At 34.0% G+C, this 17,695-nt stretch overlaps 1 protein-coding gene across 3 annotated transcripts in view; it reads left to right on the forward strand.

The window, feature by feature from the left end:
- Positions 1-17,695, forward strand: part of LOC145688075 (uncharacterized) — a 100,678-nt gene that overhangs the window by 48,107 nt on the left and 34,876 nt on the right. For all 3 annotated transcript variants that reach the window (XM_081761796.1, XM_081761797.1, XM_081761798.1), the window contains exon 7: positions 11,651-11,852. In XM_081761796.1, the coding sequence (XP_081617922.1) occupies positions 11,651-11,852 (202 nt within the window). The remainder of the gene's footprint in view (positions 1-11,650; positions 11,853-17,695) is intronic.

The raw sequence follows: 17,695 nt of genomic DNA on the forward strand, positions 1-17,695 counted from the left end.
TATTACTTTAAACATTCACGAAATATTTTCACATTATTCAACAATGTTGAAGTAAATAAATAAATTTTTGAATTTGAAATATATGTATTCTTGTAAATAACCGTTGTCTTATTTTGAACATACAAGTAATGCACTGACTATTATTATTATTATTATTATTATTATTATTATTATTATTATTATTATTATTATTATTATTATTATTATTATTATTATTATTATTATTATAACTCTCATTCCCTTCGTCGCCAATAATATAAGCAAACAATTCTTGCTAGTTTAGAATGAAAGTAATGTCCCCTTTCAAAATTTTAGATATGAAAATATAGAGAAAAACACATTTTGAACATTTTTCTGAAAGTGTTTGCTTTTTCTAAAGTTATTTTCCAAAATTACTACCGACGACAGTTTCTAAAATATATCTAGGGCGTTTTATTACTAGTATATTCAAAATAGAAAAAGAATGGTAGTATATAAGGCAGATGAATTTTTCTGGATCTCAGTGTAACATCACTGATTTGTATTTTTAAGACTTAGAGATGTGCAGTATTTATGTTCTCTCATTTGTTAAAAGTGTTATTTCTGAAAACATTAGCGACATCCCTATACAAATTACTGATAATAGAATGCAATACAACAATTGAATTTATTAAGCATACTATTGCAATGAAAGTATAAAGAAACGAATATGAATATATTGTTAACCATGTTTTAAGCACTGTGACTATTACAGGTTGCGCCGACTTGATAAAATAAAATTGCATGAGTAGTGTGTTACTTCTTTTACACCTTACGCGGTAATTAGCAATCCACGTTAGGTGATATTTTACAGAAGTTGTTGGAAAAAGTTTTGAAAAAATCTCGAGACACTTTTCATGTATTCACTTTTAAGTTAAAATCTATTAAATATGCTAAATATTGTGATAATAGTAGAGTTACCAAGAAACACGTGGGACCTCCTTCATAAAAATAAAATATAAAAAATATATATAAATAAATTTATGTAGGAAAATAATACTGATCACTTTGCTTCGTAAAATTTGGCACCAAAACTTAGGTGCACATTATATACGGCAAAATATGGTAAATATACTGTTGGCATGACGACACTTTTTCCTCTTTTTTTCTTCTTTTTTTCTAGTGTGGTAGATAGGGAATGACGATCTTTCAAATACAAGAGATAGAACTGTCCTCACTGCTCTAGTGGTGAACGCACGTTTCTTTGGTGTAAGAGCTTTTAATGCAATAGCGTGATTCAAATCTCATTTTAAACTATAGGTATCGTTCTGTGTAGGTCGAATGCTGTTGAAGGACGGAAATACAAATCAATCCGAACAAGAGATGGATAAAATTTTGCCCAAAAATAAACTAAATTGGTGATTGGAAGAACAGTATAAGTCTAAAATAATCTACCATACTTAACGCCAAAAATAATAATTGAATGCATAGAACATGATGAGTTGAGTTGATTTTGAGTTTAACGTCCCTTTCAGCGGCGAGGCTTTATGAGAGCATAGATCATGATTTTTGTATAGATAATAACATTTTTCAAGTTTCTAGGTAATTTAAAAATGAACTTGTAATGGCTCATGTAGTATATCATAACTTAATTTTTTATTGAAATATTAATGAAGTGTGATTTTGGACTTCAAATACAATTAAACTAAAAGATAATTCATGAAATTTTTGATTAAGCTCTTTTCGCTCATTGCTGACGGCATTTCATTGCACGCCTAACGAGTTTGATTCTAATACAGGGAGTCCATAACGTTCTGTAGGAAAGTAAAACTCTATAACTTGGAAATCGTTACGTTTGAGTGTATAAATTTTTGGGGTTGGAAAAAGGGAAGTTTAAAGTTTTGTTCTGGCCACAATGCTCGATGCTGGCCTCAATGCTTGATGACGTTTGCGCTGGTAATTACGTAACTTAAGATAGCGTCTATTTAAGAAAGGCACAATGTGTTTTGTGGTTTGCGGAATTAAATTCTTGCGTTTCAGTGCGGAGAAAGTTCTAAACAACGTATGGGACAACACCCTTAGCAGAAACAAGTATCAAGAGGTGGCACGAGAAGTTCAAAGAAACGGGAATTGTGTCAGATTTACCACGCAGTGGAAGGCCAGGAACGAGTGACGATGTGATTCACACGTTGCAGGACAGCGTAGCCAGGAGTCCAATGAAGTCGCTTAAACGTAGGTCATTGGAACTGGGAATACCGAAGTCAACGTTACACAAGATCGTACGCAACAATTTGAAGGTCCGGCCCTATAAGTTAAAATTTGTGCACGAGCTGATAGAGGAAGACTGTGACATGAGAATGGAATTCTGTGAGTCAATGCATACCCGCTTACAAGAAGATGGTGACCTTCTGTCTCGATTTCTATTTTCAGAAGACGCCACATTTCACGTGTCGGGAAAACTGAACAGGCACAACTGCCGAATTTGGTGTGTGTGTGGAAAATCCGCGTGAATTCGAGGAGCACAAGCGGGGTAGTCCCAAAGTCAATGTGTGGTGTGCTGTTTCAATGGACCACATTATCGGCCCTTTTTTCTTCGAGGAAGAGATGGTAACTGGTAACAATTATCTGAACATGCGACAGACATTCCTTTTGCCAGAACTTACTAGGTTAGGCATCGTTAATGAGGTTCACATGCAACAGGATGGGTCACCGCCGCACTATGCCCTTCAAGTTCGACAGTTTTTTAACGAAGAATTTAAGGAGAGATGGATTGGCCAAAGAGGCCACCTTGGCCTGCAAGATCACCAGAGTTGTCGCCTTATGATTACTGTCTGTGGGGACATGTGAAGACCAAGGTGTATTCGCAGAAGCCAGCTAATCTGCACAATCTCAAGAACAAAATAACTGATGTGATTTTGGACATTCCAGACGAGTACCGCCAACACACAATTCTTGGTTTCCGAGAAAGACTGAAAGAGTGTTTGGACTTGAATGGTGCACAATTGTAGGTTTGGCGATGAACCTTAACAAGCTGAAACAAAACTTTGGACCTTTCTGTAAGTACACCAAAAAGTATTTAATACATTACGTAGTTTCCAAGAAATATAGTTTTACTTTCCTGCAGGACTTTATGGACTCCCTGTAGTTAGTTTCAATAATGAAGGAAACAGAATATGAATGTTTACAAATTATCTTCCAGTTGCCTTGAGCCAAGTTTTAATATTTTGTTTGGGCACAAATATTATTGTAGTAGCGGAAATTAAAGTGTGAATTGACACATGCTCGTTCGAGAGAATCAGTTGTAACAGGATTCATACACTACCTGGAAAACCTGGAAATCTCAGGGAAATTGATTTTGGAAGAAAAAATCCTGAATAATTCAGGGAAATCGATCATATCTAGTAAAAAGCCTGGAAATATCAGAGAAATTGAGTTCAAAATTTTGTATATTTTGAATGTGTTCAAGTATAGAACAAAGTTTTGGATATTTTAAATTTTATTTATTTTAATTATTTATTTTCTTGTGACTCAACATTTAATTGCAATCGTTCATTGGGGAGAAGAGTGGTCATTCTTAAATATATAAATATATTATTATTAAAATTTATGTGTTCTCTTACTGTTAGTTTCTTTCACTATACCTGGAAATTGCAAAATTAATACCTGGAAAACCTGAAATATTCAGGGAAATTGAGTTCAATATTTTTGTATGAACCCTGTCTAAAGGATTTAGTCTGTACATTTACACCTTTAGAGATGAGTTGAGATAGAAGTGCAAAAGTACGTATTTTCAAGTATGAGGAAATGTGTAAATGTTTCTACATGGGTGGCGAGTAAACGTAAGGAAGAAATAAAGGTAAAAGTAGAAGATTGGTGTTAGTTATTTTGGTACAGTGCGTGGTGTATCTAGACTGAAGTAGAAGTAGTGTTGGGAAGTACCTAGATACTTTGTACCTAGGTACAAAACGCGTACCTAGGCACATTTAATATTTAGTACCTAGTACCTGTACCTAGGTACGAGTTTCCTCTACCTAGTACCTATTTTTTAGTTACATTTCTTAAGTACATTTTTAGGTAGGTCGTACACAAAACAAATATTGCAGATTTTTCTTGTTTCTTTGAAAGACATTTTTTGATCTATCTCGCACACATTGATTTTCAGTGAATCATAATTTGTTGCCAGCTTCACCAATTATCAAAATTCAGCTATATCATTATTAGTTAGCTCATGTTATTCTTGGTTTTAGTTTGAGCTAGTATCAAATCCAAAGCACAAATAAGTTAAGACTTGATGTAATTTCACTTGGTTCGGTTGGTCATATTTGGTAAGAAATGGAATCACTGCTTTCGTTTGATCACGATCGCATGGCTTCAAATCACTCAATTTCTGTGCTTCATTAAGTGTACAATTCTGCATTAGGTAAGTGTTGTGCTTTATAGAACACTATCAGCAGATCTACAAAATCAGCGGATGTTTTCGAGGACATATGTGGCTTTTGTCTTCCAGTCTCATGTCCAACAAGATGGAATTCTTCATTCGACTCGATCACAAAGATTGTTTCGATCAAAAGTCACCTGGGAAACCTATGCGAGCGATTGAACATAGGCAGGTTTAAAACATCTGACATTGATTTTTTGAGTGAATATATCACAGTTATGAATCCTTTGGCGTCGGCTCTGGACAAACTGCAGAACGACAACTGTTATTTGGGATTTGTTTTGTTTTACCTGTAGTGTATCAAGTGAAATCGAAACTTCACTCCTTCAGACATTTGGAATTCTGTTCTCGTCTTGTATGCTCTATCATGTATGGCTTGGAGAGTCGCTTCGCGTCAGTGATTGACATAAGTTCTTCCTCGAGCAAGGCGTACGTTCTCGCAATTTGCACTATCCCGAAGTTCAAACTAAAATGGATCGAATCTGATCCGGAGAAGCTCAACATGTGCAAGCAGTTATTGTTTAGCGAAGCTGGAAAGTTGTCAAAACTTAAAAAAAAAAAAAAAAAAAAAAAAAGAAAGAAAGAAAGAAAAAAAAACAAAAAAAAAAACTGATTTAGGAGCAACGTCAGAGCTTTCCGACTGCGATTCTGATGACTTATTTTATTTTCTGAATCAAAAGCCTTTCACGCTTTCATCAGCAGGTAATACAGCCAAAATGCAAGTACTGTCCTATTTGGAGAACAAAAGCAAAGATCTGTCAGCATTGCATTCGTTCCTAATTGTGAAACAGATCCTTTTGAAATATAATACAATTTTGCCCTCATCTGCCCCAGTCGAGCGGCTTTTCAGCACTGGAGGACAAATTTTGACTGCGAGAAGAAACCGTCTAACTGACGATATGTTTGAAACTTTACTACTTTTAAAATCAAGTTAAGCCAAGAAGAAGAAATGAAAAATCTGAAATTTTGCTACTAGTGAAACTCGAACTGCTTCATTTAGCCTCACAATGTATTAATAAACGCTGCAGTGGGGTACAAGGGTGATAAGTGTTTGTGTTTTTGAACCATGGAAAAAACTGCTCACTTTTTATTAATGTAAATTGCGTTTATTGTAGTCATTTTCAAATAATATAAAATAGATCGCTTCTTAAACAATGGCCTAGTACAAATTATTTGCGTTTACTGTTCGCTGTCAATATTGTACTTAAGGCTTCAAGTGCACGGGAATTCCTGGAATTGAATTTCTGTTAAGGAAATACATTGAGCTTTCGAGAAAATTGTGTAGTCTGTGATCGTGTGGACTTTCCTTTGAAATTCTTCGTCATTTCTAGACTAGTTGGTAAATACTCTGCAAAAATTGTATTCATTAAATGCTAGTATTTCAGTTGCATGTATTAACTGATAATTGTTGTGTGAAAGTAATAATTGCGAGAAACAACTGGCGCAAAAGAAAATTGACGAATTTTGCTCGGTTACTGAGCATATTTGTGTTTTCTGGTTGATTTGCAATACTTTTCTTTGGATAAGGTTTGTTACAAACCGCAAAGAAAATATTTTATATATCGAAAGATTTTTGAGAAATGAACCAAAAAATACAAATATGTTCACTGAGCGGCAAAATGGATATACACTCTTAATCTACAAAACTCAACTGTCCTTATCTAATGTACAATAAATCCCCCCCCCCCCCCAATGGTCTATTACTATAATTAAATATCATATTCTAACTTCATTTGACAGACGACTGCTCATTTATATATGGAAGTTCTTGGGTAGCAACTTGTATCTAGATAAGTACCCTAGGTACTTTGATCAGTACCTGTACCTAGGTACATTGGCCAGCTAGTACCTAATACCTGTACCTAGGTAAATTTTGGTCAGTATCTTGTACCTGTACCTAGATACAAGAAATGAGTACCTAACCTAACACTGAGTAGAAGTACCACTGTCCCTGAACTAACCGAGTTGATCCTTTACATTACGATCTTGACTATATCTCAATTGTAGAAACAGTAAAGCATTCCTTTCAACATTATGAGGGGATGTTAAGAAGTTAACTTTCCTAAGAAAAGCAAGTCTAAGTTTTGTGGTGGATTTATTCACCATACTCCCAATTCAATTCGATGCATTTTTTACTTCAATAATGTAGCTTGTTTAACGATTTAAAAACTGGGTGTGAAACCATTCATTTGCAGCTCCAATATCTTCAGAAATGTTGCAGAATTTTTCTCTCTTACCATTTAATTTGGGAATAGGTGGTAGTCAGGGCTAGATCAGGTGAATAGGATAGTTGCTTCAAGGTTTCAGACTCTAGTGCAACCGATTTGTATGTTGCAATATTGCTTTTGTGAGGGGATGCATTGTCATGAAGGTGGACAACTTTCCACGGCTTTTCTATTCAACTCTGAGTGAAGCCTATTTAGTAATGATGCATAGTAAGAGCCCTGGTTCTGGTGTTACGTTATTGCAGATAATCAACAATAATTACCCAATACTGGTCCTAGAAAACATTAGCAAGAACCTTTGATGGACTTTTGCACTCGAAACTTCTTTGGTCTCGGGGAACCACTGTGAAAGAGGATAAGGGCATTAATAACATTTGAGAGTGAGACAGGTGAGTGAGTTGAGGCTTGAATGTGAGTGAGTGAGAGTGAGGTCATCAATAATATTTAAAAGTGAGGAAGTTCAGGTTTGGATGCAAGTGAGGATTCTTCAACTTCTAAGTGCATATTTTCAGTTTTTTTTTTCATATTAATTCGCTTCTTCATATTAATTTTTTCATATTAATTCTTTTTTCATATTAATTATTTTCATATTAATTATTTTTATATTATTCATTTTTATAAATTACTTGATATTATTAGTACAAATAGTAATAATCTAGGTAGAGAATTGAGCAATCATAGAAGAGTGGAATTTGTGCTCTCCTTTAACCAAATTGTTACCGTAAATGCGTTTGTTGTACATGGTTTCGGTTAGAATGGCGGTGGAGGCATGGAATCCAATATCGCGAATCGGCAGAGAAACATTTTTAGTTAAGAAGAAACGAACTCCGATCTAGAGAGCCATAAATAACAGCCATGGGAACTAATGTGCTAAGTACGTCCCCCAACTATAAGTCGTTTCGCTTTCACTCTTCATTGACTGTAACGCTAAGGAAATTAGTTCAGAAGTAAATTACAGTAAGGTATTAAAAGCATTACCAGTTGAAAAGATGGAGCATTTGATACTGTTTTTCGTACGTATTTTTTTTTTTTCATATAACGCTAATTAAATTCATACGGGTAGTTCTTTAATTCTTGCTGTGTGGGAAGGAATTCGATTGTCAACACTAAAGTACATGGATCAAATTAGTTGTTTCCGGATTCAGTGCAAACAATCTGAAAACCTCACTAAAGTGCTTCACAAAGTACATTCTTAATGTCAGGTCTGTTGGAAGTTGAATAAAAATCGTGTTAAACGTGTCTTTGTGGAACATTAGGCTCACAATCTATTGTGATGTAATCTGTAGTAATAGAATGTCTTGAGTTTCTAAACATCTACTTTGATAATTTTTTTTATTTTTTTTTTTAATGTTAAAATTACTAGCTCTAAAAATACTGTTAATGAAGCATAATGTGGGGGATATGTGGGAATTGACATGAAGGCAGTTACATGCTAGATAAGGATAAAGTGTATTATCTAAAAGTTAGTTGTTTACCTTAGCAACGCAGATTGGTTAGAGTCCAGTGCTTGCCATTTAGTAAGAATATTAGTTTTTAATCATATACTGTAAAGGCGCAGCTGCAAATAAGGTTTTAATGCTTTAGAACTGTACCTAAACCCATAATAAAATAAGGTTGGCTGGCTTAAGCGAACGTTTAAACATTTTTTCAATAAAAAAAAAATATATTTATTTAAAAAAGGTCAGAATCTAAAACAATGGTCGCCGAACTTTTGAAACTTCTGAGCTCCGTACCGTTTTTAAATTCTACAGTGAGCTACCAACCAAAAGAACTACCAACTTCTTTATATATATAAAAAAAAATCTTACATTTCCTTATTGCCTATAAATTTATATTTCTAATAAATATAAAATCAAGTTATCCAAGTTAGCATATGTCTAATACACATACAAAAAGCACAACCCCACGCGTATACAATCAACTGTGAGATGAGGCTGACAATCGCAGTTGCGCGGGAGAAACATGCAGTTGTTGTCGCCAGCGCCTCTATCGTTAGCGTCAGCTCAGTGGAGGAATCAAGGTAAGCCAAACCGGAGCGTTAACGCGATCTACTGAAAATGTCCACAAGATAGTGCATATCTAAAGTAACTTAGTGTCGGATACTATGACTATGATAGGTTGCATTTTAGATAAATAGGAACAAAGTTACAAGAAGTTGAAGATTTAAGTTTTTTATACAAGCTTTATTTTGAAAAAGTGCTAACGGAAGTATCGTATCTAGGGAGTTAGAAGGTTTCCAACAGATAAAACAATCATAATGCCGTTTACAGCAATTTGATATCTCAAATCGTCCCGGAGATATATTAAACATTGGTAGAGTTTGAGACACTTATCAGGTATCAGATACCATGTTTTTAAATTTTAAAAATTAGACTATAAGTTGTCATAGTGTTCAACGTCTGAAATTATTATGTACATCAGTAGGTTGTTTATCAGTTCAGGTGCCCAAAATATGTGAAATTTAAAGTAGAGATTAACCAGTTAGATTTCACTAAAGTTGACTTTCCACCAATGACTTTAGACTATGAGTTGTGATTAAAGTTCAAAGTGTAAAATTGAGATCAAAAACCTTCAAATTTTGGTTTATAGCAATTTTATACCCTTGAAACAACACAAGTTGGATCATCCAGATTTACCAGTCCTAAAAAAACAATTACAGATTTTTTAAAATTAATTTAGTTTTGACAATCCAACCTTTTAAGGATGAGTCAAATATACTTCTCCCAATGAAAGACAATGGGACCTTGGTACAATCTATCTTCGTGAACGTTAAGCACAGCATTTAATCTTCGCACCTCATACTACATTTAACACTACTGTAGAATATTTAAAACTGTTGTTTTATCACAATTCCCAAATGTAAGGGTATATCCTTCCCAAAATTTAAGAGGAGTACATCAGTGTACCTAAGTCCTTTGAAAAAAAGATAATTGACACAGTACTTAACCATATAATCATATGTTGCAGTAAAGCCTCATCGATTGGCGTGGGATATCCGGGTTCGATTCCCGGTGGGAGCTCATGTGGTTCGGATTCCACATTAATCAGTAGGTCCCGTCTCATATAGCCTCGCTGCTGAAAGGGACGTTAAACTCAAAATCAACTGAACTCAACTCAAAGCCTCATCGAAGAGGATACATTAGGTCAATAACCTCGAAATTTTGGTCATTGTTTACTGTAATAAGGAATAAGCAGAACCATCCAAATTTACTTGAGTCGTAGAGATCGTTTATTTTATATTTTATTTATTTATTTATTTTTTTTTTTTTTTACAATCCCGAATTTAAGGAGTGGTTCTATTGTCATTTCCCACATTTTAAGAATGAAATGTGTCCTACGAAAAAAGAATGGGCACCTATTTTAAATTATATCACCATGAACGTTCATCAAATAAGAAAAATTAGATCAATAACCAACCACGGAACAATCCTAATGTTTAACTATTTTTTTTTTTTTTTTACCTAGATAAGAAATAAGCAGGACCACCCAAATTTACTGCGAGTCCTAGAGAACATTTATCAAATTTTGTGTTTTGACAATTCTCAAATTTAACGAGTGGTTCTATGTACCTTTTCCAAAAATTGGAGGACATCAATGTATGCATGTCTTGGATTGCAATTTTCACACCTATAGCCGTATAAGATAATAAGGTGATCAAAAGGGAGCTAAAAACCGCCAAATTTTGAAGGTCAATAACATATCACATGGTACGCCGTATTGCTTACGTTTATATTTTGGTACATTTTTACCCATACGAGTGGATAATCAAGACCAATGAAATGTACAGAAATGTATATTTGGGTCTTAAACGGGCCGCGGTGGCTCAGTGGTAGAGCGTTCACCTCTGGTGCCTGGGGTCCCGGGTTCGATCCCAGCCCCCGCCAAGTGAACTTTGGCGGACAAACACCGTGTGCGTGTGTTTTCTCGGGGTTCTCCCGTTTCCTCTCACTTTCTTCATTCCACCATTTCATTCAGCACTCATCATCACCGTCTCCTTTAGCCTAACCGGCATAATCGTGGGACGTAAAACTCAAATATTTCATTTCATTTTTGGGTCTTAAAGAACATTTAAAATTTACAATGGTCAATTTTAAAAGGTTGGTTCTAAGAACTCCTTCCAAAATTTAAAAGGAGAGCAACAATGTACCCATATCCAGGATCCCTAATCTCTCCCATTCAACCATATAAGGTAATAAGGCCTCATCAAAAAAAAAAAAAAAAAAGGTTAATAATCGACTACGTCACGAACGCGTTTGGCATAATCGTGGAACGTTAAACTGAAATATTTCATTTGATGAATTACAACAGCAAGCAGTAGGCTTATTCCTGCAAAGTTGAAGGAAATCGTTTACCTGGTATCATTAAAATCGAATAAGTTTTACGGTAATAATCGTAGAACAGACGGACAAACACAAATGTCGATGTATTCGAATAACAAAAGCTTCGTTACGCTCGTTTCAATAAGTAACTAAAACCAAACAACAATGAGAAAGGAAGTGGGAATCGGGAGAAAGAAATCGGCCAGTGCTTATATTGAACAGTATCCTCCCGGTAGTCCTGAGGTAAAGCCTCAGGATAAGTGGCCACTGAATTCGAACACGGCTACTCCTGATTGCGAAGCAAAAACATTAACTATTAGTCTGCACCCGCTCGGTATACACCGTTCGCGACGTATCGCCTTAAATATTATTTATAGGTGCAATTCCATTGTTTGCTTGTTGGCAATGAAGAAAACCCATAGTTCTAATTGACTTATCGTATAATTGAACCTAGGCCTCTGATTAATGAAGCTAGCGTAATCGTTAATCCAAGACAAAAGTAAAGTATCTATACAATTTAGATAACTTTGTCTCACTCCCATGTCTTTAAAAAATAAATTGAAATGAGACTTCGAAATAAAATTTTCAAGAAATTATCGATAATTAGATTACGTTATCCAAGAACAAGTTTTACAGAATGAACCGAAGGACAACATATCTTAACGTTAACATGAACGTTATTTGCTCTCTTACGTTCTTTCTTTTCTCAGCTCAGAAATCAGCTCAGAACCACTGTTAGTGGAAACGCTGTTAAAAGAAGATTCGTTCAAAGGTTCTTCCACGGAAACTGGACAGAGACTCAGTACAGATAATGAAGAACAAAAAAGAAACAAAACTTCCGAAGACAGTTACATGGAAGTTAGCAAGAGGATCGGTAGCACTAAAGTTATTTCTGACTGGAGAGAGTCCGACGTAAGTACAAATTTGTAATACAGGTGGTGTGGTAGAATTATTGAGTGTTACGGACAAAATTCGATATAGTCATATCAATATATATATATGTATATATATATATTTATTTATTTATTTATGAATTTAGTCCTAAATTTGTATGATATGTCTGAGGTCGTTATAGTGGCTAAATTTTCTAACATTATCTTTGTCCTCTGAAAGTACAAAATTAGTAGAGAGTATTACCCCAATATCCCAGTGTTCAGATGGCCGTATGGTGAAACTTCCGAAACTAAGAATTCTGATAGTAATAAGGAAAATTTCTGGTATAATATTATTAACTTAACAATATCCCCTGCCCCTCTCGCCTTCGACTCGACATTGGAGGCTGCATTACATGCAACTTGGTTGACCATACCAACGGGTGGCTGTTGACATTTGTTACATTCCTGCGACGTCATATCGCTGTTGTATAGAAGGTGAAGGAGGATATACACGCTATTAGATGGTCATCATAATTCAGTGATATATATATATATATATATATATATATATATATATATATATATATATATATAAACTTATTAATATATCACAAAATGGAGATGAAATAAAACTTTTATTTGCTAACTCTTTATTAAATAGAACGAGGCAAATGTAAAAAGGAAAGAAATCTAGAATACAGTAGTAACTGAGGAAGGTCTATAACAAAAATCAAGGATTCAGGACATCGCTTTCCGGGTTCGTTTGGGATTGGAACCCCTGTATGCGTTCGGCATATTTTTTTCTACTACACAACATATATCAGGATGGCGGATAATATGTTGACGTGATATGTATTCTTGTAGCTAATCAATCTCTTGATATATATATATATATATATATAGTGGCAATCCTTAAACACAGGTCAACCTAATGACTTTTATCTGAGATTCTAACGCCAATATTTTACTATACTACGTTCGACAACCATTATGCACGAACTCCACAATACCAGGCGGAATCGATTATCATTGTCATCATTCGACTATATATATATTTACAATAGCCACCATATATACATATACTAGAGACATATCCAAACTACTACTTTGAAATGAAAATACAGCTTCTTTGTCAACCTAATCAAACCATATTATATAAACTTTATTGCATAGGGGAAGGCGTTGTACCTTTGAAACAATGTACCTTTGAACACCTGTGCTTTCCTCGAATTCAGAGCTATCTAGGTGCAGTGATTAAAATTCATTTGAAAGATTAAATGAAAGAAAAAAAGCACTACAAAGCGTTTGGCTGTTTTTTACTGAGTGTTGTGTCGAGCAATGTTCCTTTTAATTTTTTCACCCCCAAAACGAAGATTTTTTGTAGTTACCTTTTGAGTTTTGTGCTTTTCGGTTTTCGCAACTTGTGATATTTATTTGTCCAAACTTGGGGTAGAATCATTGGTGAATACAGTAATATTTTTAGTTTTAACTTCTGTTCAATATTTAAGCTAGTGGAGAACTTTTTTTCGTAATGGTGACCCTCTTGTACCTATGAACATTAATGCATCGTGTACCTTTGAACGATAAATCATACTGTTTAAAGCTACACAATGTAAGTAGTTAAAACAATTGATATATTTATATTTTATATAGGTTAGGTTAGGATATAAAGTTATTAATTATAATTTTAAGTAGTTTCTATATATTCGCTTATTATATAACATAATGTTAAGAGTTGTATATGCTCAACTTTATTGTTCACAAGTTTTTGTTAGTACTTCTCTTCAATTTTTAAATTAATTGATAAAATTTTAATTCTGGGGAGCTCTTTATAGCTAAACCTTTTATTGCAATTTATAACTGTTAATATTTGTGGCTTCTTTTTACATTATTGCCGCAGAAACATTGTAATTATCACTGTTCAAAGGTACAAGAGGGTCTGTTCAATGGTACATGACCATAATATACCTGTGAACAAAACGGATTTGTTCTTATTTTATCTTATAAAAGCTATTGTAATTATGTAACACGTTTAAAAATCATCCTATCTGATAGCAAAGAGATGACACTTCAAATGTACGACAAAAATTGGGGAAAAAGTGCTGAATATTAGCACCAAAATTTCGAAGACTCTAAAAGTGTTCACAGGTACAACGCCTTCCCCTATAAATTCCGGCCAATCTTCTTGCACATGTAATTATATATTTATATATGTATATCAGATGCATGGATAATTTTGCGAATATTGAGGTGAGGTGCTATATGTCGAGGGAACCCGACACTTATTTAGGCACACATATTCATTTTTATATTCATATTACCATAAAAACACAGGACACTGATCAATAACAAATATTAGCAGGAATACAAGATTTTTCAATCCGTTAACTGCGTATATTCAGTTCGTCATTACCTCAATAGATTTATATTTCAACCACAACTTTTATATTCAACAATAGTGTCTGTCAATTTTCTTTTCTTCTCTCCTAACATTAATTAAAGAACTAATATGGGAGTTGACATGACAGAATTACTTAAAGTATTTAAAACGTCTGTAACGGAAATTTAGGGCCGTTACAGGTCAGGAAAGAATTACACAGTGCGACTATTTGGAAGCGAAATTGGGTCTGTACAAATACTAAATAGAGTCAATTTACATGGGTGCATTTAAAGTAGGAACTTCCTTTGCCCAGACACAGCTTTGCACGATCCAGTAAGTCATGAAGGAAAAAAGTAATGTTCGAAGGCATATCATCCCAATAAGGAATGTGATCTCAGGTTTAATTATTTGGAGGTATGTAGCTACCTAATTGTATTATATGAAAAAGCAATAATAATAATCGCTGATAGTTTTTTCCTTTACAGGTTACAGTGTTTCAAAAATGTAAAATTTCAGAAAAAATGAAATTCGGACACCCTGTATCTTTGTTGAAACAAAATTTAAAAACCAAAGACATTAAAAATCACACACAAAAACGTATTATCTGAGAACAGCAAAATGGAAGATGGACATGCAAGGGCCAGAGTTGGATTGGGTTCATAATTTAATGATCGATTGTTGCTTTTAAGTTTAAAATGAGTTTGTTGTCGAAAATACAGTAATGTCCAATGTTTCAACAATGATAGCATTTTAATGTTGTGACCAATGTGAATAGAATTATAATGACTTGTTTATTTCTAAACGCCTACTAAGAGTATGTTAAACAAGTGTTAGCCGTATAAGTGATTTTTTTTTTTTTTTTACATCTCAACAGTAGCGTAGTCAGTAGGATCCCCAGCAGTTTGTACTTGCCCATTAATAATGTCATACAACATTGGCTAGTTTGATCTACAAAAATGCAACTGTAGAAAACAATACCAAACTCATAGTAAGAATCGAATACCTGTATTTAAACTCGATAACGACATGAGATCAGTCAATTGATAACGTGAAAATGTCAGATTCATTCCGTTGTCTTAAAACCATATTATTTTCCGATAATCAATTTTCTAATATACATTATAAAATTTAGTGTTCGAATTTTGTCAAGATCATTTAAATAGAATCACTTTCACTTATATAAAAGATGAAGCAATCATTGAACATCACAACATTAAACTTATTGAGCGATTTGCAAACTGTGTGACAATTACTGACACAAGGAATTTTCATTGTTTTGTCCCTGTCTCAGACAAGAACCTTAAATGCTTCGTTGCGTCACAAAGTACAGAATATGAAATCCAATCCACTACAAAAGTTTTACAAATTACACTCCACAGAAGATAATCCACCGCATGTCAGTGATGGCTAACAGAAGCGAATGACATTAGTGACTAACATAAAGATGTGCATGTATCTTTTTATCATCTGCAAAACCAAGGAGTCCTTTACGAAAAATGAAAAAGAACTGACTTCGGTGCCCATGAACAATGCTCTAAAGAAACTAAGTGCCTTAGAATTTACAACAGCTACTCGCAGGACTAGAGTTATAAATAGAAGAAAAAGTTACCACAATATTGCGAGCGGTGATTATATTCAATGAGAAAAAGCGGAAAGACTATTTTAGGAAAGCTCTTTTACTTTCAAACCTCTTTAAAAATCTCAACAAGGAAATACAGTATTTATTGCAAATTGGACAGGAAAATGGTTTCCAAAAATCTTTATTGTTAAAATGGTACAAACAGGTACAACAGGAGATCGTCGGCACCCACCATCAACCAACAACAGATGCCGTAACTGACAGATGGATTGGTGTTCCTTTGGTTCCACATTTTTCAGCAAAAATCAAGAAGATTCTGCAAAGACACGTCATCGAAATTCCAGAAGTTCCTCCAAAATCTATAGATAAATACATAACCAATTTTAAAGCATTTTTTTTACTTACCCTTTACAAAGCAGTGGCGTGTATCGGGTGAAATGTCAATGTGATAATGTGTATATAGGTCAAACAAAAAGGAACATTTGTACTAGAATAACTGAGCACGTTCGTACCTCGAAATCCCGGAATCCGCAACAGTTATCCGGTCTAGCAACGCATCTTAGATATTATAACCATCATATCGTGGAATCATGTTTAATTGAAAAAGTAAAAACAACAACGGAACGAAAAATTAAAGAATCGTATTATATTCACAAGGAAAGACCCTCTTTTAACCTGGATAAAGGAGAAATATATATTATTTGGAGTAATCTTTTCACTACATACTTTCAACATTTGAAAAGCAAGAACAGAAAACAGTGAACAGCAGTGTACAATGTCAGTGAGTTTCTATTCCCGTGTGTTTTAATGTTTGTCAGAGGATTTGTGATATCCTAAACTTTTAACCATTCTTCATGTTTTTTATCCTTTTTGAAGACTACTATAGGCTGATGAAGGAACTTGCATCTTCCGAAAGCGCTACCTGTTGCATGTAGAAGAAAATTCTGCTACATATTTTTTGCGGTGAGAATAGCCTTTCCGCTTTTTCTCATAGAAGAAAAAGCTCTTTTTTCAAAAAACTTCACGAGTTACCATTCTTTTTTTTTAAATAGATTTTTTCACATTTCAGATAAATGTGAAAAACTGTCTATAAAAATAAATAGTAAACAAACTGGTATTTAGAATGTGCATAGTTAGTTTCTAATGTAGATTTACAAAATAAAGAACAATAAAATTTCTTCCCCTCCCATATTTTGTTTAACCAAATTAATGAAAAATTGATTATTTTAAGTGTATTTTATTTTCAATTATATTAACAATTTGGCGTTCTTAAAAATATAAGGAAACGGTATTGAAAAACACAAGCACATTATTATTTCTACATATTTACACTTTTTTGACGTTTAAAAATTATGTACGGTGAAGAAAACAGTAACTCATTTTAAGATCAAGGTGTATTTTTGAAGTTCCGAAAATTTCAAATGAAAAATGGGGAAAAAATTATCTCCAAATTGCTTTTCTAGAAATTAAATATAAAGATACTATAAAAAAGAAACTTATCGTTCTAGGGCTGGCAAAAAATTGACAACAAATATCGATCGGAATCATAGTGCAAAGTGCTCAACAAAAAGAAAAATCAGGTAACAGGATATTTCTTTTCCTTTTCCGCTGCTTGCTGGTCAATACACGTTAACTGTTTCCAAATGCACAACAAGGTCACTTATGGTATTTCGCTGCTGAGAGGGGCGAGAAAAAATGGATGTTTTGAGTATTTCGTGGAACTGCCTCATCTATGTAGATCTACCGTCACAGTTGGAAGGGGGAAAAGAATAAAGAATGTGCCGTATCGTTTTGTAGCTAACTACCATGCCGAATTAACAAAATATAGAACATAGTGTGGCAATATTCATATTTATTACATTCGGTATTCTTAAACACACACACGTTTTTTTTTCTTCTTCTTTCTCCATCTTGTTCTCCA

Source organism: Thermobia domestica, chromosome 6, assembly GCF_964235325.1.
Source record: "Thermobia domestica chromosome 6, izTheDome1.hap1.1, whole genome shotgun sequence".
In the NCBI taxonomy this organism is placed as follows: Eukaryota; Metazoa; Arthropoda; class Insecta; order Zygentoma; family Lepismatidae; genus Thermobia; species Thermobia domestica.